Genomic DNA, 25,752 nt, shown 5'->3' on the forward strand with positions numbered 1-25,752 from the left:
TTCTGAAACTCTCTCACCATCATTATTGTCACAGCAGACGACACAACAGGAAACTCTCCTTATTAAACATCCTTCTCTTCCCTCCCGATCACAGCTACACCCCGATCAGACATACAGGGCTGACCACACCGCATTACAGTTTTGAGGCCAGTGTTTGATCATCATGAACAATGATGACTGATAATACAATCTTTAAATAAAACAAGCAAAACTGCAACAGAGCCTGGCATGCCAGTGAGCATGTACTTTCACTGTATGGAATAGAGCTGTTTCGACATTTTGCTAAATATATCCTTTTGTGTTCTATGGCAGAAAAAACCAAATCAATTTAGGGTGTCAAAAATCACACTTTTTATCTACAATGCTTGTGCAACTTGGTGAAGTGTGCAGTTCATGCACTATTAGCACCACCCAACAGAACAGACTACCACAGACTGGTTTCGGAAGTGCAAATCCCTATAGGCGAATTGATTATTAACAATAACTTATAGACCTTTAAAAACAGACCTACCGTGAGCTCTGAGGTTGTTAATCAATGTTATCTGCTTCTGCTAAAGCGATCAGTTCACTTTATTTAAACGTAATTTTGTAAAAATAGTGTTTAATGCGGAATTCCTGGTGAAGAACTACACTACCAGTGATCCTGAAAGGAAAATCTCCACCAATCAGAGAATTGCAGCAAACAAAGCACAGCAAAAGAGCTCTGCAGTGACCGCCCACTCGGATGACGCACTGTAAATGACACAATCAAGTTGGTCTTCCTACGCTCTCAAACTACTCATATATTTGCATATATCTGTGTCACGGATTTGAGGAAGGACCCAAGATGCAGGATGGCAATGATGGCAGTTGGCAGCGGGAACAGCCGCCGCCCCTGCAGCAGACATTCCATCTCTGCCAACCAGCAGAGGTGGTCCACCAAATCCCAAAAGGGCAAGTGAAAAATCGTACTCAGCTCCTCTGGACGGATGGGCTTGTCCAGACCTGCCACAAAAATAAGCTTGAGGACGGTTTCATCAATACCCTGCCTGGAGGCTGCTTCGGCCAACTCCTCAGCAAAAATGTCGACGGGATGACCATGCTGAAAGCAGGCCCGGGGGCCGGGCAACCGGGCGAGGCTCTGAGAGACCGATTCCTCAAGGGCTGGAGCGGAGTTCAACAAAATGCCCACTGTGCCTCCGCTGGGTCCACAGTTGGCCAGATCGTTCTGTCACGGATTTGAGGAAGGACCCAAGATGCAGGATGGCAATGATGGAGTTTTATAAAAAAAAATAAACAAAACAACTACAAACAAAACATTCATGAGGGAGTAAAAAATAAAACAAGACAACAATAAAACAGAAAAACAAACCAACTAGGGGTAACAGGAACAACATGAAACAAACTGACTGGGGTAGCTGGAATTCACAGGAACAACATGACTAGACTGGGAACAAAACAAAAGAATCTGGCAGAGAAGATGAGACAAAGGAGAGAATATATAGAGGAACAGGAGATAGGATACAGGTGCTGAGCAGCACCTGTGAGAAACACAAAGGAGAGAGAAACAACAGCACATGGGACAACCTGAGAGATGGGCGGAGGAAACTGATCACAATCCTGCCAACACAAGAATAAAACAGGACGAAATAGGCAGGTTCATGACAATCTGAATAATTTGTAATTTACTTGTATTATTTTGCTTTTCTATGTATAATCAACAAATTGAAATCAATAGTTTTATATTTTTCCATAATTTTTAATTCGATTATGTCATTTGCAGTGCTTCATGAGATTGTAGTTAATTCCCTCATTAAAGGCTGCAACCTAGTCTCATAGAAAGAACATTAACGAAATTTTTGCAAACTGAATTTACGTGCCACTTTCTACGTTTTGCTGCAGTTTCCTGGAGAAAGCGAAATTAACACTTGAGGCGCTACAACAACTGTGCGATTCATTAATTTTCACACAAATCACGACTATAATGGCTGTTTAGGACTTAATAAACACTTATTTTCCGCTCTACTCACATACTGCTATAATATGATATATGGTTTAGAATAAGGATGTTTGTTTTGTTTACCTCTCCTTTGCGTTTATGACACTATCGGTTACGTTTAGGCGTTGATTAAGGGTAAAATGAGACTTTCACCCACTGTTGCACTTGTGCATATGGTTGTGTGACAATAAAAGTGATTTGATTTTTGATTAGATTTTTTTATTTGATTTTTGAATGTCTGTTTTGTTCATCTCTAATTTCTCTAATTTTCTAAAGGGAGGTATGTTTTACTCATTAAAACTATCATTTAAACCATCTAATATTCACCTTAAAAACCTTGTCTGATTACAACATTATTTCACTCGCTTTTGGTGCCCCCCGCTGGACATTTCACAAGGAAACTGCAGACAAACGTGTAATGAAGCACATAATTTTGGTTTGCAAAAATGTTGACATTGTTACGTAAATTTCATGAGACTAGGCTAAATTAAAGACATTTAGGACACAGTCTTGTACCTTTTTTGCTTGAAATACAAAAGTTTGTAATGTGATTCACTGAGAGCTGTATGAACTCTACGATGGAAGATTTTTGAAATCCCTATGGAAAAAATGAATGGGAAAAATACTTCCGGAACCAAGACGGCCAAAAAAGTGGACGGCAATGTTGCGCTCAATTGCAAAAATAATGACACTTCACAGTCTCCCATTGGACCCTCAAACCCATGTTATTGATTGAGCCAGTGTTGTCGTGTCGGGCTGGTCGAGATGAAAAACAACAGTTTTAAAAAGCATTTTAAAATATTTTTCAAGATGATAACTTCATGTGCAATGTGATGAGATCAGGTGACCCAAATTCAGCATACTATTGAAAGTTAATTAAAAGTATTTAGCATGGAATAATGACTACGGTTTCACTTACTATTTTAAACAATAGTAGGCAGTATACAGTGTATACTGTGCATTATTCAGCAAATAGTAAGATTTTCTAGATGTGTGTTTATTTGTAACAGTTGTAACCTTGTTACTGAGCGTTACGTAACAGTCTCAAAGTGATGTGCTGATCAGGATTACACACTGGATTTCCTCTGATTGAGACAATCTCATCTACCTTTCTCAAACACAAGTCAAAGAGAAAGAGAGAGAGAGACAGACAGTAATGAAACTTTCCATGAATAGGGTACAAACTGGTGTCCCAATACATTTTAAAGCAATAAGCAAACAAATCCCATTATTTAAAGAGAAGGTTTAGATATACAAAATAATCTATTCTGTAACGTTAAACTAACTGCATAAAAAGTAAGTTGTTTTAAACATAAGCAAGACATGATCTATACTGCAAGACAACAAAGCTACAAACACTAATGCTGTTCTGTTCACAATGCTGGACACTTTTTAATAAAGTGTGTCTTCTACATACTGTATCAGCTGCTGAAAAAGATGGAAAGACTGGCAGTGTGTTTGTATAATTTTCTGCTAGATTGCACACAGTATTAATTACTCCAGAGATCAGCTGTACTGATGAGAATACTGATAAGAGTATTGATCTGTCCACTAACACAGTCCTCACAACAAACACACACAGAATTTGAAATAATTACTGCAAAAATACCCTGAAGAAAATCAACACTATAATTAAGTTTTCATCGTATTAAATATGTCAATTTAGAATCATGCTCTCTCGCTAAAGATGTTATTGATTTAAAATGTCACCACATTCACCGTCATATGAGGAACCGGCCATCGCTGCTCACAAAAAATGAAATTGCTATTATGACAGAACTGACCTGATGGTTCTGGTCATTTAAACAATCACAAGTCAGTTTCCAAATGAGCTGAAATTTAAGGAATAGTTCACTAAAGGACTTACAAAGTTGAGTTTCTGCCCAAAATGAAAATTCTGTCATAATTTACTCAACGCATGGCTTTCATTCTTCTGTGGAACAGAATGGGAGATGATTTGCAGAATGTCAGAGCTGCTCTTTTCCATAAAACAAATGTGAAAAGATGACAGATGCTGTTAAAATACTGTAAAGGAGAGTGGGGTAAGATGAGCCTGTGGGTAAGTTGACCCACAATATGTATTAAGGCAACTATACATATATTGTTGTCATATAACCTTGTATGTAAGAATTATTCATAATTTCTATCAAGCACATGGAAAAAGAGGGAAGTATGTTTTTATACAAAGAGTGTTTTTTGCTGGTCAAAGTAATTCATTTTACATTTGAGGTTTACTGATTGTTGTGCAATAGCAAATTTATTCAGGTACAAAATGACATATGTATAATGGTGTATATGCAGTGTATAAATACCCATGATTTGATTAGCACAATATTAGCCCTGAAGCTAGGTGCTTTTTCCATAATCATCACTAGGGGGCAAAATACACTGAAAAGTCTGGGGAAAGTTGAACCACTGTTTACTGAAACAAATTTGTTCTTATAACTAACTGTTCTGTTTATAATGTTTGAAGTTAAAAGTAGATCTAAAGAAATGAGCTTTTGTTTTCTGGCAAAGACTTTAGGTATTTATTGCATGCTATGCTGTGTGATTGATCCAAATCGTTCCACCATTAACATGCAATAACAATCCAAAGGAAACAAGAGTAAAATAGGAGATTATAATTAATAAATAAGTAGATTATTAGATTAGAAATTATAGATAAATAATCATTTGTGGGATTCTTTTCAGTGTACCGCTGGAAAAATACAATTGGTCAACTTACCCCTAGATGGCTTGCCCACTGACTAGGAGCAACTTACCTCTAACCTACCCCTTTATTTTACCTGTCTAATTTGTCCTTGTATCGGACAAAACAACATATGTAAAAATAGTCTCATTTTACCCCACTCTCCTACTCCAAAATGTATTAAAAAAGGTTCATTACAGTAGTGAAGTCTTCGGAAACAATACAGAATCCGGCTTTGTGCGAGTAACAGACTGAAAAAGACATTTTTCCAAAACAGACAAAAAAAGTGATTTACTGAATAAAATGTTCCCTCTGAAAATCTTTTCTCTCTCATCTTTCTCTTCTGATAGACATTCAAAAGTAGCTGTGTATTGTGACGAAATAAATGAATTTGGTTACAGTAGGTTGAACTTTCTACAGCTGAAATCGTTTTGTGCTTACTGAAATTAGAACCACTGACCCCCAGTGGCTAAAGCTAAAAGTGTTGTTGAACATATGGGTGCGTGTAAGCTGAAATGTCCACAGAGTGGCGCCAAAAGCGAGTTGCTTTTAGTTATAAAACATTCAATACAGTCAAAAGGAATGCATATTTTATTAACTCTACCCCCAAACCCCAACCCTAAAGCTAACCAGTGGAGTTAAAATGAGAGCTGTCAAAATTAACGTGTTAACGCATGCGATTACTTAAAGTTTAATGCGTTCATTTTTCTTAATCGTGATTAACGCATTTACTGTCAATACACTGGCTGGAAGGGCGGAACTTCTGCGATGTGTCCGCCCAGAGTCATGACACCAAACACACTTCACAACACACACAGCAGTGATTCAGTGACAGTGATAAAATTATGGATAAAGGAGCTCTTTACACTATTTTTGTACAAAACAAGCCTAGATGGAACTTGTGACAAAAATCAAGTATTTTTTATCCTAAGTAAAGAGCATTTTAATTACCACAGAATCACGTCGTCTTAACTATCATCAAAATGCAGAATGAGACGTTTTTGTCTGCAAGCGCTTTTCATGTGGAGTTCAAAGCGGCGCTTGACACTGGCGTTGCCACCCTGACGTGAATCATGAATGCAGCTTTACGATTGCTGTAACAAAGCGGATAGCCACAGTCTACCAGCAGATTAATATTGTGGAGGATGAGAGTTTAAAAGATTTAATGCCCATTGCAATAAATATGCAACCTATGTGGACACTAGTTCTTTCAATTAGTCAAACTCCCATTTAGATTCGGGAAAACGTTCAATGTTACTTGAATTGTTGCAATTTTAGTGCATTTCTTTCTTTACACTGTGGAAGGCTTTGTTTGGAAAATGTTAATAAAGCATTATATTGTTACATATTGTCTTGTTTTCTTTCCTAAATTGGAAGTAAATGCATTTTGAGAGGAAAAGTATATATAGAGTCAAATTTCAGCACTTTCAAAATCTGTGATTAATAGCGATTAACTATGAAAAATTATGCGATTAATCTCAATTAAAAAATTTAATTGACAACAATAGTAAAAATGTAAACATAAAAGGAAATCAATCCCTGAATCGCGTTCATCATTGATTATTTGAATGCGATTACTTCAGTGGTTTCCATAGGAACAGAATCAGTGTCTTGGAGGCTGCTCAGTAGTGGCACAGGAAAAGGTAAACACTTCTGAATTTATGCAAAGATGTGTGAAGCCGCTTGTCAGTAACTCGGCAGAATATGGGTTGATGTCAGGGTTCCGGAACAATCGGTAGCAACATGTCGACTTCCCGTTTGATCATGTTGACCAGTGAAATACATGAATGGTTTTTTCTTGTCTGATACATGACAAGGTGATTGGCTAAAAAACATTTCCAGAACAGAGTGCCATTGCAATGAATAGGACTGCTAACAGATGGCTCTCTCTGAAATTATTAGACTTCCTTTAAAGCAGTTAGTTTGAGATGACTGTGGCATTCATACAGATGGATGGATATGGAAAAAATCCAAAGGTTCGACCTTGAGCAGAGAATACTTTAATACCGATCTACAGTACATGAACAGTATGTCACTTTGACTTCGTAACATTCGCAAAGAAACCACATCCCTGTTCTCAAAAGAAGTAGTAAACAAAAGTGGCATGTTTATTTAGTTGGTGGGTCATAAATATCATAAACATACAAACTGACATGCTAAAATCCTAATTTCTAACATCATAGTGCAAACAACATTTACAACATATTAAAGGGATAATAAACCCTAAATGAAAATATATTTTGAGTTTATTTCTTCCCTGGAAGACAAGAAGAGATGTTAGGCAGAATGCTGTCTTAGTCTTCATTCACTTTTATTGTATGGAAAACAAAGATGCAATGAGAATGAATGGTGACTGAGGATGTCAGTCCATAACATTCTGCCAAACATCTTTTTTTTGTTTCTGAGGAAGAAAGCCATACAAGTTTGGAACAACATGAAGGTGAATTATTGATGACAGAATTTTAATTTTTGAGTGAACTATCCCTTTAAATGGCAGCACTGCACAAACCATATGCCAGACAGGAAGTGCTCTAACGACACTTCCTGTCTCTCCACATCAGAGATAACCAAATGCTAAGACTTAGAAGAATCTCCAGATATCTGGGATTGCTGATAAGAGGCATTTAAGTGTTTACCAAACAATGCCATGATCTACACCTTTACAAATCATCTGTGCCAACCAGAACTGACAATCGTCAGTAAGTGTGTTATCGTGCTGAATGGTTAATTCCCTTTTAATTAAGCCAATTCAGTCCATTGATCCTATTCACTACTCAAACTCTGCCTAGAAATACAAGCACTTCGCTGAATTTCAAATTGTGAGGCGAAAACCAGCTTAACACACTGTAATTAATACGGAATTGACCCCAAAACCCCCGTGAGGGCCACGGAAAGAGGAACTGCTTTGAATGTCATCATTAAATGATTCTGTGATCATTTACTCACCCTCATGTTGTTCAAAACCTGTATGAGGGTGAGTAAATGATTTTTCATTTTTGGGTGAACTATTCGTGCTCAACTCAATCTGCACAATTTCAGCATTTAATACATGCAGAATGGTTTTCATGAGAGTGCATGTGGCAGGCTGAATTATCGAAACTCATTTCATTATTAGTGCAACTTATCTGCACAGACATTTAGAAACCGGAAATAATATATAATATTATATGAAATAACTAATGTAATTAAAAAATAAAAATAAAAACAAATTCATTTTCTTAATGAAATATCAAATGAATACAGGAGACACAGGATAATTTGGACTGATCTAATCTGCGAAAACACATTTACAAGACGTTCTGAATTGAAAATGAATATTTATAAAATTATAATAAAAAATTAAACATAAAACAATGCTAATTTTAGCTGGTATCCTCTGAGTGCTGATGTTTGGCTGTTTGTTTGTAATAATGTATGAATGAATTATGGGTTGTATCTCATGAAACCTTTCAAGAATATGTCCTGGCCATAATTCAACAATTGAAGAAAAAACAAAAAATTATAATATAATATATATATAGTAAAAAATTATAAATTCATATTTTCCATAAAGAAAATGAAGCCTATTTTACAACCATTAAATTTGTTTTCATTGTGACATTATTTTTAGGCCAATATTTTAACCACAAATTCCCATTACTGTAATGTGCAAAAATAAATATATATTCAATTGTAAAGTGCATTTGTAAAACACAATTGTAAAAATACATAATCATAATTGTATTTGATGCACTGAATTTAATTTGCTTATTTGTAATAAAAAAATAAAATAAATATATATATATATATATATATATATATATATATATATATATATATATATATATCGTGACAATGTGTATTATAGTGATGCAAATGAGTTTGTCTTATTATTATTATAATCATAACAGTTTTTCCATCATAGTGACAAGATGTTTTCGGTGTAAAATGTGCTTAATTATCATGACAAAAGTGTGACGACGCAAGAAATCTTAATGGTCCTGAAAAACCGGCTTCATTTTCTTAACATTTCTACTCCACTATTTTGAGAGAAAAATAATGGAATATTAATAAAAAATGCCAAATGAATTTTCTTGAATATAATGATCTTTAAAAGTTAAAGCAACTAACACATGGTTGCATATCTGGTGAGCTTTAACTGTGAAATGTTGAAATGAAATGAATCAGTGTGTGTGTGTGTGTATGCGTGTTTGGCAGTGAGGCAGCTCTAGCATCAGTCCTCCTCTGTGCCGGTCTTCACTTTCATTCATACATTCTGTCCATTTCAAGGTCTCTGACCCCAGTGCTGCCCTCTGCTGGCTGGCTGGCTGCTGTTAAAGGCGAGGTTAAAGGGGAGAGAGAGGCCTCTCTGTGTGAGTTTCTCTCTTTGTTTTCAGGTGAAGCTCAGTTAAAGCCCAGTCCGGCTCCCTTCGGCCTCTGAGACGCTCGAATGGGCTCTGTGATTCCTCTGCCGTCAGGACCCAGACCCGACCCTGGGGTCCAACCCATACTTTGCAGCATACGGTTCCCCACATTTGACTCGGGGAGTGGAGGAGCGCACTCAGCCACCACACCTGAGAGAGAAAGACAGAGAGAAAGAAAAAGACAGAAAGAGGGATAATCTGCATTTAGTGGTTTAGCTAATTGATTCTTGTAATGGATTTGATGAGTTGAAAGAGAGTTCAGAACATAAGATCTTTAGTTGAACCTTGACATTAAAGCCTGAAATGCATTTATAAACACAACAATACAATTAACTGTGCACAAGGTTAGTTGTTTACACATGCTAAAACACATAACATATCCAATTGTCCATGATTTCAACATCAAGATTTTAGGTTAAAATTTTTCTCACACTGTTTGATAGTTTATGGCGCTGATGTGCTTATAGTCAGTGAACAGTTTAATTTATTCGGATGCATTGTGTTGGATGTGCATTGTGTGTAAAGCCTGAAATGTAGTTTTATAATGTTGTGGAGCTTGTTCATTCTCTTCCAACTGAGTTTCAAATATGGCTGTATTCGAGGGGCTGCATGATGTTAGCCAATCATAACAGTGGGCATTTACATTGAAGTTTTAAGGAGGCGTTTAGGCCAAAACCGTTTCAGACAGAGGGCCAGAGACAGGGTGGAAAATGATTATACATTACTACCAGTTTATCTGTTTTGAAAAAAAGTTGAATATCTTTTTAGGTTTGCTTTCAAATTAGTTTTAGTCTTAATCGAATGAGATGACATTAAAAATATGGAAGTCAAGGGATGCCAATTAAAAAAGAATTAGATAAATTAGATAAATCTAATTATTATAATCTATTTAAGGAGTTGAAAGTTCATTGGTTGTTCCCACGATTCAACTGTCCAATGGCATTTTTTAAAACTCAATTGTCAAATGGAAAAAGAAAAGCAATTGGCAAATGCTGTATTAAATGCAATTTAAAAGGTGCATTTAAAAATTATTTATCAATATACTATTTTATTGTTACATTTACTTACGTTTTAAAAGTGCATTAAATAAATGATTTATTAATGCATAATTTTGTTGTTAGATATAATTACATTTTTAAACATGAATTTTTTTGAACATTTAATTTAAATGTATCTATTTATTTTTACATTTATAAATTGGTTTATTTATTCATGTTTATATTTTCAAATGAATAAATTAATAATTTATTCTGTCGTTCTTTTTAATTGGCACTCCATGGCTTCCATAAAAAAAAGAAAAAAAAAGACTGAAGTCAATAAATAGACAACGTGTGTTTCTATTGTGTTGTCTTTTCTGGCAGTACCAAATCAGATTTACAAACAAATGACTCTTCTGAGCCTGTTCTTTTAAAGGAATATTCCGGGTTCAATACAAATTAAACTCAGTTGACAGCGTTTGTGGCATAATGCAGATTACCACAAAAATGTATTTTGTCTTGCCCCTCCTTTTCTTTAAAAAAGCAAAAATCTGGTTTACATTGAGACACTTACAATGGAAGTGAATGGGGCCAATTTTTGGAGGGTTTAAATGCAGAAATGTAAAGCTTATAATTTTATAAAAGCACTTACATTAATTGTTCTGTTAAAACTCACAAAACTCATGTATTATTTGAGCTGTAAATTTGTTTAAATCATAATTTTTACAGTCATTTTAGGGTTTGCTGACATTACATTGTCATGGCAACAAAACTGTAAAATTAGATAACTTCACATAGAAAAGTTAATTAAGCGATTTTATCACAGTAAAATCATTATGCGTTAAGCACATATTGTTTATGTCTTGTGGCTATACTTTTAAAACAGTGAGTATTAAAACGTTTCCGGATTGGCCCCATTCACTTCCATTGTAAGTGCCCCACTGTAACCCAGATTCTGGCTTTTTGAAAGAAAAGGAGGGGCAAGTCAAAATTAATTTTTGTGGTATTCAACATTATGCCACAAATGCTGCTGATTTAGCTTAACTTGAACACGGAATATTCCTTTAATGCATGGGCTGTCAAATATTAATCTGAAAAAATGTCTTGCTGAATCTGAACTGTTACTGAATTAATATCTGATTCACTTACTGACTGGATGCTTATAACAATGTGTAGTTAAAGATACACATTCACATAAGAGTTTTGTTGTAATAGATGTTATGTTGATAAAACATCTATAAAAATTATGTTACCAAAATTAGCATTCTACTGTTTAAAATGTAAAGACGAATAAAAAAAAAAAAAAGACAAGACAAAGGAAATCAAACTGGACATAGTTACAGTGGAAGTCTCATAAATGAATCAGACTGTGATTCTACTCTCGTCTTCCAGATCTTCTTTCTCATGTTTCCAGGTCCTCGTGAACTCTGAATAGTTTTCTGAGAAATGTAGAATTTGAGCTCTGTGAACTTTTGGCCCCTGGGGGCCGCTGGCGTCACAGATCAGGGCAGGAAATGATGGACTCTAATGAGGGAATGAGTTCAACACTAATCTGCCTCGCAGCTGCCAATCCTGTCACATAACCACCATGGAGTTTACCGTTTCCACGGCTACAAGCCTCACTGTCATCCTAATGATGCTCATTTTCTAATCATTCAAGCTTAATAAAAGGCACGTTTTACAATTATTCAGCATGTGAGTCTGGTGTCCCTATATACAAACATATATGAAGATCTCACAATTGTTTACATTACTATTATGATAAGAGTGTGTGTGTGTGTGTGTGTGTGTGTGTGTGTGTGTGTGTGTGTGTTACCTGAGGCTGAAGGGGCTGCTACAGGTGCAGCTTTTCGTCGTCTCTTTATATCTCCAGTACATAAAGAACCAAGGTGACCACTCGTCTGTCTGTTTGCGCACACACCCACAAATACACAAATATATCAGGGTGAATCTCACAAAAACCTATCCAGATCACATTTCATGCATCTCATGTAAACCTTAAAGGAATATTCCGTGTTCAAAACAAGTTAAGCTCAATCGATAGCATTCGTGGCATAATGTTGATACAAAATTTTTTTTTTTTTTCCTCCCAATTTGGAATGCCCAATTCCCAATGTGCTTTTAAGTCCTCGTGGTGGCATAGTGATTCGCCTCAGTCCGGGTGGTGGAGGACGAATCCCAGCAGCCTCCGCGTCTGAGACCGTCAACCAGCGCATCTTATCACTGGCTTGTTGAGTGCGTTGCCACGGAGACATAGCGCGTGTGGAGGCTTCACGCCATCCACCGCGGCATCCACACTCAACTCACCATGCACACCACCGAGAGCGAACCACATTATAGCGACCATGAGGAGTTTACCCCATGTGACTCTACCCTCCCTAGCACCTGGGCCAAGTTGGTTGCTTAGGAGACCTGGCTGGAGTCACTCAGCACGCCCTGGGATTCAAACTAGCGAACTCCAGAACTACCACTGAGCTACCCAGGCCCCCTTTTATGGTCGTTTTAGGGTTTAATGCATTACGTCATCATGGCAACGAAGTTGTGAAATTGGATATAACTACACAGAAAAGGTTAGTAAGCAATTTTATTACATTAAAAGCATGATAACGCACATTGTTTACATCGTGTAGCTATACTTTTGAAAATACTTGAGTATATAAACGTTTACGGAATGGCCCCATTCACTTCAGTTGTAAGTGTTTCACTGTAACTCACATGTTTGCTTTTTTTTTGCGTTCAGAATTTGCGTACAACTTTTGCATTCGTGGGTCAATTTTGAGATTCATGCTTATAAATCATTCATAACCTGATGGTTTTCATCTAAAATTAACTAAGTCATTATAGGTTCTTAACTGTTCATACATGTAAAAAGAAGATTGCTATTTTTGGCATGTTAACTGACAAATATAAAAGTTATTAATAGTTTTTTTTAGTTTTTTTTATTAATAAAATGTAGAAATTCTTTGACATTTAAAAACAGCAGTGTGATACATGTGAAGACATTTATTTATCAACATTTCTGTGGAATTTTATATACACTGACGGCCAAAGTATTGGAATAATGTTCAGATTTTGATGTTTTGGAAGGAAATTGGTACTTTTAATTCACCAAAGTGGCATTCAACTGATCACAAAGTATAGTCAGGACATTACTGATGTAAAAAACAGCACCATCACTCCAACACCTTATCCTTGAGTAATCATGCTAAATTGCTAATTTGGTACTAGAAAATCACTTGCCATTATATCAAACACAGTTGAAAGCTATTTGGTTCATTAAATGAAGCTTAACATTGTCTTTGTGTTCGAGTTGCCACAGTATGCAATAGACTGGCATGTGTTAAGGTCAATATTAAGTCAAAAATGGCAAAAAAGAAACAGCTTTCTCTAGAAACTCGTCAGTCAATCATTGTTTTGAGGAATGAAGGCTATACAATGCTTGAAATTGCCAAAAAAAAAACTGAAGATTACATACAAAGGTGTACACTACAGTTTTCAAAGACAAAAGACAACTGTCTCTAACAGGGACAGAAAGAGATGTGGAAGACCAGATGTACAACTAAACAAGAGGATAAGTACATCAGAGTCTCTAGTTTGAGAAATAGACGCCTCACATGTCCTCAGCTGACAGCTTCATTGAATTCTACCCGCTCAACACCAGTTTCATGTACAACAGTAAAGAGAAGACTCAGGGGTGTAGGCCTTATGGAAAGAATTGCAAAGAAAAAGCCACTTTTGAAACAGAAAAACAAAAAGAAAAGGTTAGAGTGGGCAAAGAAACACAGACATTGGACAACAGATAATTGGAAAAGAGTGTTATGGATCTTAACCCCATTGAGCTTTTGTGGGATCAGCTAGACTGTAAGGTGCGTGAGAAGTGCCCGACAAGACAGCCACATCTATGACAAGTGCTACAGGAAGTGTGGGGGTGAAATGTCACCTGAGTATCTGGACAAACTGACAGCTAGAATAACAAGGATCTGCAAAGCTGTCATTGCTGCACATGGAGGATTTTTTGATGAGAACTCTTTGAAGTAGTTTAAGAAGTTCTGAACATTTTTTTCAAATTATAATAGTAAATTTTCACATTATTATTGTCCTGACTATACTTTGTGATCAGTTGAATGCAACTTTGGTGAATAAAAGTACCAATTCCTTTCCATAAGAGCAAAATTTGTACATTATTCCAAACTTTTGGCCGCCAGTAAGTGTGTGTGTGTGTGTGTGTGTGTGTGTGTGTGTATATATATATATATAAAACACAATATACAATTTATATTAACATCTAATGTGAGAATTACTAGTAATTTGAATGAATTTCCTATTACTCATAACTGCTCAATCCAACTTGGTGGTCAAACATTATGAAACCAATGTATTCTTTTTCAACTAAACTTCATCAAACAACTGTACAACTCAAGTATATAACAATAATACTTTGTTACTATGTTTTTAAAGGTGCACTCAGTAATTTTTTCCTCATTAAAAAAAAGTTGAACTCCTAAAGACATGAACTGTAGCTTTGCAATTTATGTAGGAAATCATGAGCACTCACATTAAAGTGAAGACTCCAGTCATATCAGTAACCTTATAAAAGCTGTTTTATTCTACATGGAGAGGGTCCGCACATGGGGGCTGCCATGTTAGAATCAAATGACCAGATGAATACTACTCGCTTAATCTCAGTAACCGTCCTGTTATTTGACACTTTCATTAATTGATTAAAGTAATCATGTCTGACTGTGAATACTACATTTCTACAATGGCATCTGAAACTGAAAACTACTGATTTTAAATGATGCTGCATCCAAGCCGCTAGGTGTCAGTGTAAGTCCAAGATGACACAAAGACAAAAGTTACTGAGTGCACTTTTAAGCAAAATCTATTCTATTTAGTTGCATGAACTGCCGAATGTTGATGCGTGAGTTTGCTGTAAGCTGGTTCGGCATCAGATGGCTGCAGAGTAAAATACGATTTACTTTTTCAAGCCCTATTTAGACTACTGTGTGCATGAAATTTTGCTCTCGCCACACCCCCTTTAGACAGTAGTACCTTTGATTCAGTTTATCTGTTATGCTTGTTACATCTGTCATGTCTGTTTTGTAAAGGAATGTGTGTGTGTCTGTGTGTGTGCATGTTTGTAAACAAGATACAGTCCCAGTGAGAGATAAAAAGGTGTGCGAGGGAGTATGGGAAAGAGGCTAAATGTAAGTGAAGTGTTTATAAGAAAGAATCTAATTCATAGATGTACAAAAAAAATCTACATAATATCATGTGTAAAGCCACAATTGATGCCCGGGTCAAAATTGACCCTTGAATGCATAACATGTAACAATTTCTTTAAGTTATATCTCTTAAACAACTTTATTTAAAAATCTGAAAAAATAAAAAATAAAAAATAAAATATATATATATATAATGCGCATTTTGATAAAGTCACAAAGTTTGGTTCCGGTACTAAAAACGATGTGGTATTTAAAAAGTATTATCTACCTCTCCCGGGTCAAATATCACCCGAACGCAATAGGAGGGTTAAGAAAAGGAGGGATGTCAAAATTCTTTTTTGTTATAATCAAATGAGACGACTGAGCTTAACTTGTATTGAACCCGGAACATTCCTTTAAAAAAACGTGTCCGTTCAGGGTCAGAGTTGAACCTGAAACCAACCTAATTATACAGGGCTTCCTTAAGAACGATTTGTCAACTATTATTCAATTTAAAACATATGTAGTTTTGCACATCTCTAATTACCAACACATACACACACATGTACATTACCTGCTGGCAGTCTTTAAAGAGCAGCTTTTCCTGTGGCTTCTGTCGCTACGAGATTCCCAAAGCAACTGAACATAAATAAATATGTGTAAAACACTTCCATATCAGAATCATAGATGTGCAGTTTAATACATGCATTCAAGCCTTAATCTTTGACATACAGTCTATAAAAAAGTTGATTATCTAAAGAGACAGAAATACATTAACATAGAGTGTAGTGATATATACTGAGTAAGGCCTATTAATCGACCAATTCTTGGCCATTTAGGATTATCAGCATGGATAAAGCACATTTTCTATTCTCAAATATTTTAAATAATATTTGAATATTTTAATTAACCTAAATACTGTGTAATGCAAGTGTTCATTTCAGCAATTGTGTACATCTCATTTCCTATCATTAATTATATAATCAACATTATATTGACCACAGTGATGTTTAAAAATACTTTATCTGTACTGGCCACAAAACCCATAACGGTCAACCCCTTACTGAGAGATCACATGTCTACTTGTGATCTTACTTGGTCTCTTCTCGCCCCAGCGCTGAACCACGGGCTGTAGAGGAGAACAAATACTGTAAATAAACTCTTAAATCAAGTCTGATGTTGAGCTGTTCAAACACCTGTGAGCAAAACAGCACTTACTCGTGAGGATCCTGAGATAATCTGGGTAATCTATTGGGAACAATTCCCTGAGAGGCTCCCTGTGTTAAGAGAGAGAAAATATCATATATACATACGTTTTTTACATTTACTGAAGGAAAACATGAGTGCTGCTTGCCTGTGCAAAACTCATTCTGAGTGGCTGTCAGGGTGTTGCTATGTGGTTACTAGGTGTTGGTTACTTATTGGTCCAAGTCAAAAGAGCCCATCCCCTAAATCTCTATGATATTCTGGTTGCTAGATATGGCTCGGGTCTCTCCTTCAATGCAAGTCTATGGGATCTTATTGCCTGCTTCGTCGTCCACTAGGTGCAAATTGTAAATCTGATTGCCTAGAAAGGTGATAGCACACCGCTCCTAAACAAGCTACATAATTTGAGATATTAATGCGCAAAATATCTGCAAATCTAAAAATATCTGTAGTGCAAATGGTGGGGTTTAATATCGAAGTTTAATACTTAAGGTTAAAGGGTTTGTTCAAATACTAAACCCCAAATAAGAGCAATAATAATAGTGATTGTAACATTTGCAAACACCATTAAGTAATAAAGGAATAGTTCACCCATAAATGAAAATTCTCTTATCATTTACTCACACTCATGCCATCCCAGATGTTTATGACTAGCCCCTTTCACACATGCAACCAGGTAAATTACAGGAAAATTGTTGGGCTGCCATTACTGGTAAATGTACAACATGTGCTAATTATACATACCATCAAAATGGACATGCATATGTACTTATGATAGAACTTCTCATTAAGGGAAATTGCAAGAGCTAATTATACATAACAGTATTTTCAAAAAGGTCGTGTTCACACATGACTTCAAACATGAAAAATGCAGTACATTTTCTGGAAAACACTGTATGTGTGATACAATGCAACTGAATGGGGTCCAAAACTTTGAAGCTTCAAAAAGTACATAAAGGCAGCATAAAAGTAATCCATCAGACTCTAGTGGTTTAATCCATGTCTTCTGAAGAAATCCAATCGGATTTGGGTGAGAACAGACCCAAAAGAGAAAACAAAATTTGACTCCTTTTTCACTATAAATCTTGGCATCAGCAGTCTCCTTGGCTATCATGATTTCAAGCTCAGTTAAACTTCCTAGTGCCATCTAGCACTCTGAGCATGCATCAAGTGCTAGGAAGTGTTATTGAGCTTGAATTCATGATCGCGCCTGGAGACTGCAATGGCAAGCTGTACAGTGAAAAAGGAGTTGTATTTTGGTCTGTTCTCACCCAAAACTGATTATATCACTTCAGAAGACATGGATTAAACCACTGGAGTCATATGGATTACTTGCCTTTTTGTGCTTTTTGGAGCTTGAAAGTTTTGGTCACCATTCACTTTCACTGTATGGACCTACAGAGCTGAGATACTCTTCTAAAAATCTTCATTTGTGTTCTGCTAAAGAAAGGAAGTCATATACATCTGGAATGGCATGAGGATAAATAAACCATTTTTGGGTGAACTGTCCCTTAAAATATGAAAGTGGGTTCATATTTCAGACCCACGCACATACCTGTGACTGCTGAAGACAGGCCTGCCGCGCGAGCCGTGCTTGAAACCCTGAAAGACCGAGAGACAGGGTTAGAGACATGTGTGACGGGTGGCCTACTAACGTTTTTGCCCTTAATAACTTACTTTCTAAATCAGAGCCATGGCCTTATGGTTACTGCGCATCTCCAATTCTGTACTGTGTTTAATAGAATTCTGTGGTGTAAATGAGGTGAATTTGTCCTGCTGAGGCGAATTTCATTGCTAACATATTGTGTATCCTAAATACACACAATTAAAGTCTTCACACTTTTTGCATAATTTTGCTAAATTACATCTTGATTGGAAATGATGCCCAATAAAAGTAATCTGCTCACATAAGAGCATATTTGTCTTGTTTTTTCTTTGTTTTCTTCAAACATCACTTTCATATTTCATCTTAAGCATACTCTTCACTGACAGTTCTGTCCACTTGGTTAACAAGTACACTAACTTTATTAAAAACTAGGGACAACATTGTTTGGTGTGGTGGAAATGATGCCACAACTGTGGACTGGGACAGTTGTAATTTTGTAAAATTGACAAATCATTTTCACACAATAAATACTGAAATGGTTTTATATTTATTTCCATCTTTGTTATATGTTTTAAACATGAAATAATTTATATTTTAATAATGGATTTTAATAGTTTAATTTTGAAAGGGTCTGGGTCTTGGAAAAGGCTAAAACAATACAAATATATATAAAAGGCGTTTTTTAAGGACCAAAGTCTTGGTAAAAACTCTCAATTTCAGTTTTTAAGAGACCTTCATACAACAAAAAGAAAAAAGTTTAAATCTGTTAGTTTTAATATAAATCAACCCCTGGGAAATGAAAATGCCTGAAGGTGAAGAAACACCAGTATATAGTTTAGTTACTTTGGTTTAGTATGTAAGACAACTGCACTCCAGGTTTTTATAATGGTTTGCTTGTCTATCGGACATCTGCTCTCCATTATGGGTTGTTCAGCACTGTCCTCTGGTGGACAAACATGTGCACTGCAGCAATCAGCACACAGTTTATCATGACATTATAGACATTGTGTGTGAGCACTAACCTCTTTGTGCTCCTTGTGACATTATTGGGAATGCTCCGGTGAGTATGCTGTTGAATACAGGGTCATTGAGGTCAAGCTCGTTAGAATCTCTCTCCCACCACGGCACAACGCCCGCAATTCCACAAGCCCCACCCGGCTCGCCCTCATAGAACCAATCGCTCTGCTCATCATCGCCTAAAAAAAACAACAAGCAACACTAATAACCATGCTGGAAATATTCAGATCTGTGCTTTCATTCTACAGATATACGGTACATTCATTATGAAATTCATAATTACATAATCCACTTAACTTTTTTTATTTTGATAAATACAATGATATTTGGTCTTCTATTACATTTCATATCTCTTTTTTTCTCTCTCTCCTTTTTTTACTTTGGCTCATCTGCAGTTGTTTTTAAATGTTCTGCAATATAAATAAACTTTGACTTGACTTGATAATGAAATACATGATTATGCATACATACCTTGCCTTCCCTCATCGTTAGTGTACAGACCCCCATCACTGCTGTTACTTACACTGCTAGTCTCGCTGTTATCACACACACACAGACACACACACATTACAGATGTTTTAAGCCATTTGTGTTAAATATAAGGAGAGAATGTCACAAAAATATTTCCCCCTTTTTTTTTACCCCAAAAAACAAAAGAAAAAAATTATTAAATTATATTTTAAAAGTAAAATTATATGAAAGGATCATTATTAATTACATTTAAAGATAGATAAATTTAAATATAATAATATATTACAATATAAATTATAATACAATTATAATAAAATTATAAATATATTTTGTTATTGTAATTTAATAATAATATTTTGTATATATGTATATTCAAAATACATAAAATTAGGACCATATTTTATTTCTTTATATATATATATATATATATATATATATATATATATATATACATATATATGGTCCAATAAATATATATGGAAGCCCATTTCCACAGCATAATAAATTTCTAAATTATGAGATACAAAGTCATACTTTTATGAGAAAAAAAAAAAAAAAAAAAAAAAAACTAAATATGAGATTAAAAATCTAAATTATAAAAAGTCACAATCCATAATTATAATTATGAGATAAAAAGTTAAAATATTGAGATAAAAAGTTGAAATTATGAGATATAAAATCATCTCATAATTATGACATAGTATTTCAAAATTAATACTTTATATCTCATCATTTTGATTTACTAAAGCACAATTTTTTAAGTGGTGGAAATGGGCTTCCATAATTACAGTAAATATTTTTTTCACTGTGATTATTTTCATGACAATTAGGCACATTTTCAACCCATTTTCCCCCTTTAAATCAGCATTAATTAAAAGCAGTACAACAAATACTATAATGATTTCTAATTACTCTACAATTTAAACTATATGTTGGTGCCTAATTTGCACAATGCAAAAATGTCATTTATTAATACTTTCTTTTGAGACAGGGGTGACCCATAGATGTTCTTGACAAGTTTTGTGAGAATTATGAAGACTTATTCATATTTTCCAGTATTATTCCAATGAGCTTGACAGCTTGTTTCTAGTAGCTGTGCAATAGCTATAAAACTGTATCAGGATCTAAAATATGTCAAGAAAATGATCTAGATTTGATTTGATGGACAGAGAAACAAAAAGAGGAGAAAAGATCACTAACCACCTGTCACTCATCTCCTCATCTGAGCCCTTATGCTCCTCAAAGTCCATCTTGTCTTTAGGCGCCTGTCCCGCCTCCTCGCTCTCCACCACCACGCCTTCATCCGCCGCATCTTGTGCGAGTCTCTGTGCCATATACTTCCTTTTCTTCACCCTGCTTTTGCTCGCTTCACCTCCTTTCCCCTCCAAAAACTCCCTGCTGCCACCCGCTCCGGACTGTCTCGGAGGTGCCAGCATGGTGGCGACATCTAGTGGCGGATCAACAGCCATGCGCTTGACTTTCCGACGCCTCCGTAAACTACGCGTTCCTAAAACGTCCGCTCCGCTCAAATCGTCCATCCAAAGCGGTCTCTTCCCCCTGCCGGAGTCCGCGGTGAGCGGCGTCCGCCGTTTCGCGCCCAGCTGCTCGTCGCTATCGCTGTCGCGGGTGTGAGCGCCCCCTGCTGTCGTGGAGGACCGGTAGTCTTTCTGCTCCTCCAAGCTGGATTCGGATCCTTCGCTCAGGTGGCAGGTGTCCCATGGCGGGTGAGGGTTATCGGACCGGCGTTTCCGGCCACGACGCTTGCGCGCCTGTCGTTTCAGCAGGCAACCGACGGCCAGGGCGTGATCTCCACCATCACCGAAGCCTCCACGGGCTTGTTCGGAACTCTCCTCCAGAGCCGACACCAGATCATGGACCAGCTCGTCCATCGTCCGCTGAAAGTGCCTGATTAGAAGGAACATTAGAAGGACAATTGGAGGACATTCAAACTATATATTTATCTCATTACATTGCAGCCTTTGCGGTTTAATAATCACACTAGGACATAATGTGATTGTAATTTGTGCGTTGAATGTTTACAAAATGACATTCGTACGTCAGATGCAGTGTTGGGTAAGTTACTCAAAAAAGTAATTAATTACTAACTACTAATTACATCTTCTACAGTGTAATTAGATTACTGTACTAATTTTTCTGTCTGAAAAGTAACTGCATTACTTATTATTACTTTCTAAAACCTTATCAACATCGACCAGATGAAAAATACAAGGATAGACATGAAACTGTTCTTTTAATTCTTTAAAATAACTCATATACAATCAAATAAATTATTCATGAACTGGCCAAAGAATTTAAGGGGGCAGCGTTAAATTAGAAACCATATTTTAACATAAGACATTAAATTTCTATTTTAAATTCACTATTGTTTTATATAGAATTGTTCTATAGTCTATACAGTAATTAACGCAATTACATCAGAAGTAACTGTAATTAAATTACTGAAAATCAAGAGTAATCCCTTACTTTTTTTTTCAATGAAAAAGTCATTTAATTACAGGAATTAATTACTTAGTAATGCATTACACCCAACACTGGTCGGAGTACTTTTACAAGTACATGTGCACAGTATCGGGACATCTCCATTTTTTTCAAACAATGAAAGTAAATAGCGCGTCTCCTAACATGTCATTTTTAGTTTGGAACAACATGAGTGAGTAAATAATGTAAGAACTTTCATTTTTAGGTGAACCACTCTTGTGAGAGACTGACAAGAGAATTGACATTTCATCAGTACTCCTAATCGAAAAATCCCCCCAAAGTGTTTTTGTTATATAAAATGTATGCAGACTATCCCATACAAACACTACAGTATTTACAAGATACTCCAAGGTACTTACTATGGTATTACCATCATGATAAAGACCAAAGCAATATTATGGTCATAGTAATACCATGGTACTTTTTTGTAAGGGTTACCAATAAACTGAACTGAACAATGTGGACAATCAATCGATGGATCAATCAAGCTCTGCCCCTACAAAAACAATACTGTGACGGTCTCAGAGATGGTAATACCATAGTACTTTGACATATACCTTTCTAATGAATGGTTATTATATTCATATACCATGGTTTTATCATAGTATCCCAAAATACTTCAAAGAATACCGTGGTCCCGTGTCAAAAACTATAAGATATTATCATGGTATTTTATTGTGACTGTGATCAGGTCAGAAACACAAACATCAAACACAGAGCAAACGGACAGCATCACACATCAAATCCCTCAGTAAGACACATACCAGCCGGTTCCCGCTTTACCGAAGCTCTTGATCTCGGCGGCGCGGAACATGAAACCCGCAGAACGCGACAGAAACTCACGGGAAAAGATCGAGGCCGAGCGTTCACACCATAGCGCCTCAACAACTGCGCCGACTGACCGCGGCGGAAACGGAATACAATTCATAAAAGACACGCTTCCGGTGACGACAAAGAAAGTAGGCACACAAAATAAAAGTCGTTCTCGAAAATAAATAAATAAAATTAACTGAAAATACAAATACTAATAATAAATAAATAAATAAATTCTTCATTAATTTACCCTCTCTGCTTTTTTTTTTTTTTTAATAACCAACTAAATTCTTAGTGATTATGAGCCAATGTTCAGATTCAATATAGCTGCATACACATTTGACGTATTACATTTATATGAAAATACTGTAATGGGTGAAGATATAATAATGCGAAATTTGTCTAGTGTTTTGTGACCTTTGACACAAGCATCCTCATGGGGGCTCATTTTTAAACAAACGAGTAAAGTTTAATATATATATATTTTTTTTTCTCTATGTAAATTGAAAGGAAGTTTTAATTCTACTTTTCATTAAACATAATAATAATAATAATAATAATAATAATAATAATAATTATTATTATTATTATTATACCGTAAAGCAAACCTCATTAAAACAAACACACAAAAAACATAAACAGGTGCAAGTGTATAAAAATAATAATTTAATTATTTAATAATTACTTATTATTATAATACTTTAATCTCACATGGGAAAGTGAAGTGTCTCTCTTCATCTGTTATGTAGAACATAATCCACTCAATCTATTACTAATTTAACACAAATTATGCTTTAATTATGTTCAGTCTTACACTAACAATGTCTAATCAAGTCAAGTTTTCTTCTTCTTCTTATTTTTCTGTACATTTTTTTTCTTCTTCTTCTCTAGCACTTTTGTTGCTGGTTAGAACAATGCCAAAAAATTTTAGAACTTTGTTTTTCAGTGGTTGTTCACATACAAATGTGTCTCCAGAAATGTGCTTGCATAAGAATGTCTGTTTGTCTGTCTGTCTGTGTGTGTATGTGTGTGTGTGTGTGTGTGTGTGTGTGTGTGTGTGTGGACAGTGAAATTAAGAGTCTCACGTGAACTTAACATTACCAAACACACTCACATACTCAGATTACTTCAGTAAAGCAGGTAAATATAGATAGACTGACTCTGCCCCTCACACACATGCTGAAACACAGACATGCTCTCTGCTCAATCAGATCAACAGCAATTAAATGTAACCCCAATCTGTACATTTAAAACTCAAATAAACAGCATCTGAGAGGATCTGTAACAAACATCACTGGCAGTGGCACCAATAATCATCACCGTTACCATGGAGAAAGAGGAACAGGAGGCTGAGAGTGAGACAAGAACTGACAGAGAACATCTGGTGGAATTCCAGAGCAGAGCAGATGCCATCGACTCCAGCTGGTCTTGGGTAAGCTGCTTGCTTTGTTTTGTTTTGATGGCGCTTCCACTACAGTGTACCAGACAAAAGTTATTTACTTATTCTTTATTGTTACTATTTAAACAAATGAACACTTTCTTATATTTTAAGATTTAAGAAGTTAAAACATAAGGTTTCACACTCAAACACTGCATGTTTAGAAATGCTTGGTCTGGCCTTGTTACATACAAGCAGAGCTGCCCCCTCGTGCCTCGTGCCACCCCCCCCACAAGATGCCGCCCTGGGCACCTGCCCATGTCGCCCATGCCTAAATCCGCCACTGAGTCAAAAAACAAATAGTTTAAAAAATACATAACGAAATGATTAAACATCATAAATGTCAGCTTATTCAGCAACCAACTTACGTTTATTTGAACCTGCATTTACATTCATGCTCAACATCACACCAAACCTTTGGCCCTATCCCAATACCCACACTTGCGGTCTCGGCCACTTGAGTGTGCGTGCACGCGACAGGAAGCAAGTGTTCAAGAATGTCCCATGTCTAAACCATGCCAAAGCTCAGTGCACTTTACCCACACTAAATCCACACTAGTGCGAATACCACTTCGGAGTGTATCCCAGAGTTCATCACGATCAGGAGCCACACCCCGCCTACCCGAGCGATTGGTGAACATAAGTTATTTATTATAATCAGATAGTGAAATGTAAGCGAAGCATATATTTATTTTAGGATAAATGAAAGTATTCAACATTTTATAACGTGTTTAGGATGACTTAATAGCAGCAACATAATTACAAAATATTAATTGTGTATATTTATATACCTCCTTCTCGCATTCTCGCCCAGTAATAACTTTATTTTGTTTGTTCTTGCCTAATACTGCTGGTGATTTTGGTCATACATCAGCCAGTGGCATAAAATATGCAGTCTAGTAAATGTTGTTTTAAAATACATGTTTTTATTAACTACTACCACAAGTTGTTTCTCATCTTTATGTATTTAAAATGTACATTTTAATGCTTTTTTGTTGTATGAAACCTCATACTGATAAGTTGTGTAAAGCAGTCTTTGGTCATTTTATATAAATGACAATCCAAAGCATATAATTTAAATGGTTTGTAATAGTAACTATTAATGGATCACACAGGTTTATAGAATAAAGTTATAATTTTTTTTTAAATTACGTTTTATGCAGTGTTTTGAGAAACAAAGAAAGACATTTCTTTTATTTCATATTTTACAGCAATTATGGACGACACAATTGTAGAGTTTTTTATTGAAAATCAGTATTGAGTATTGAAAATCAAAATGAGTAAAAAATAATTAACTTTTACAATTATTTTCACACAATAAAAACATTATAAACCTTACATATTTTCTACAGCACAATACACTTCCAACAACAAGTAGTGTATTAATAAATGAAAAGATTGGTAAAATGTTCAGTTATTTATTATTTTAAGTAGGCTTTAACAGTCACTGC

The 25,752-nt window shown here is 35.7% G+C and overlaps 1 protein-coding gene across 2 annotated transcripts; it reads right to left on the minus strand.

Moving 5' to 3' along the window:
• Positions 1-7,817: 7,817 nt before the first annotated feature.
• Positions 7,818-22,952, minus strand: gpatch2 (G patch domain containing 2). Of its 2 annotated transcripts, none has more exons than XM_051644394.1 (10): positions 22,815-22,952; positions 20,755-21,456; positions 19,552-19,616; positions 19,086-19,259; positions 18,013-18,059; positions 16,470-16,528; positions 16,347-16,380; positions 15,826-15,890; positions 11,864-11,952; positions 7,818-9,220 (listed from the first exon to the last, which is right to left on the minus strand). In XM_051644394.1, exons 1-10 carry the CDS (start codon positions 22,862-22,864, stop codon positions 9,051-9,053), a joined length of 1,455 nt encoding a protein of 484 aa, XP_051500354.1. In that variant the 5' UTR covers positions 22,865-22,952; the 3' UTR covers positions 7,818-9,050. The 2 variants fall into 2 exon arrangements, with proteins under 2 accessions (XP_051500354.1, XP_051500353.1); XM_051644393.1 differs by having other exon boundaries at positions 20,752-21,456.
• Positions 22,953-25,752: the final 2,800 nt, after the last annotated feature.

Source organism: Myxocyprinus asiaticus, chromosome 19, assembly GCF_019703515.2.
Source record: "Myxocyprinus asiaticus isolate MX2 ecotype Aquarium Trade chromosome 19, UBuf_Myxa_2, whole genome shotgun sequence".
Lineage (NCBI taxonomy): Eukaryota > Metazoa > Chordata > Actinopteri > Cypriniformes > Catostomidae > Myxocyprinus > Myxocyprinus asiaticus.

Excerpts from the sequence above, each read along its gene's own strand:
- gpatch2 (XM_051644393.1), bottom strand. The coding sequence starts at position 22,864 with ATGTTCCGCGCCGCCGAGATCAAGAGCTTCGGTAAAGCGGGAACCGGC. Across the intron at positions 15,891-16,346 it reads CTGGGGCGAGAAGAGACCAA|TTGCTTTGGGAATCTCGTAG; the intron begins GTAAGATCACAA and ends ATTTATGTTCAG. Across the intron at positions 9,221-11,863 it reads AGCAGCCCCTTCAGCCTCAG|GTGTGGTGGCTGAGTGCGCT; the intron begins GTAACACACACA and ends TTTCTCTCTCAG.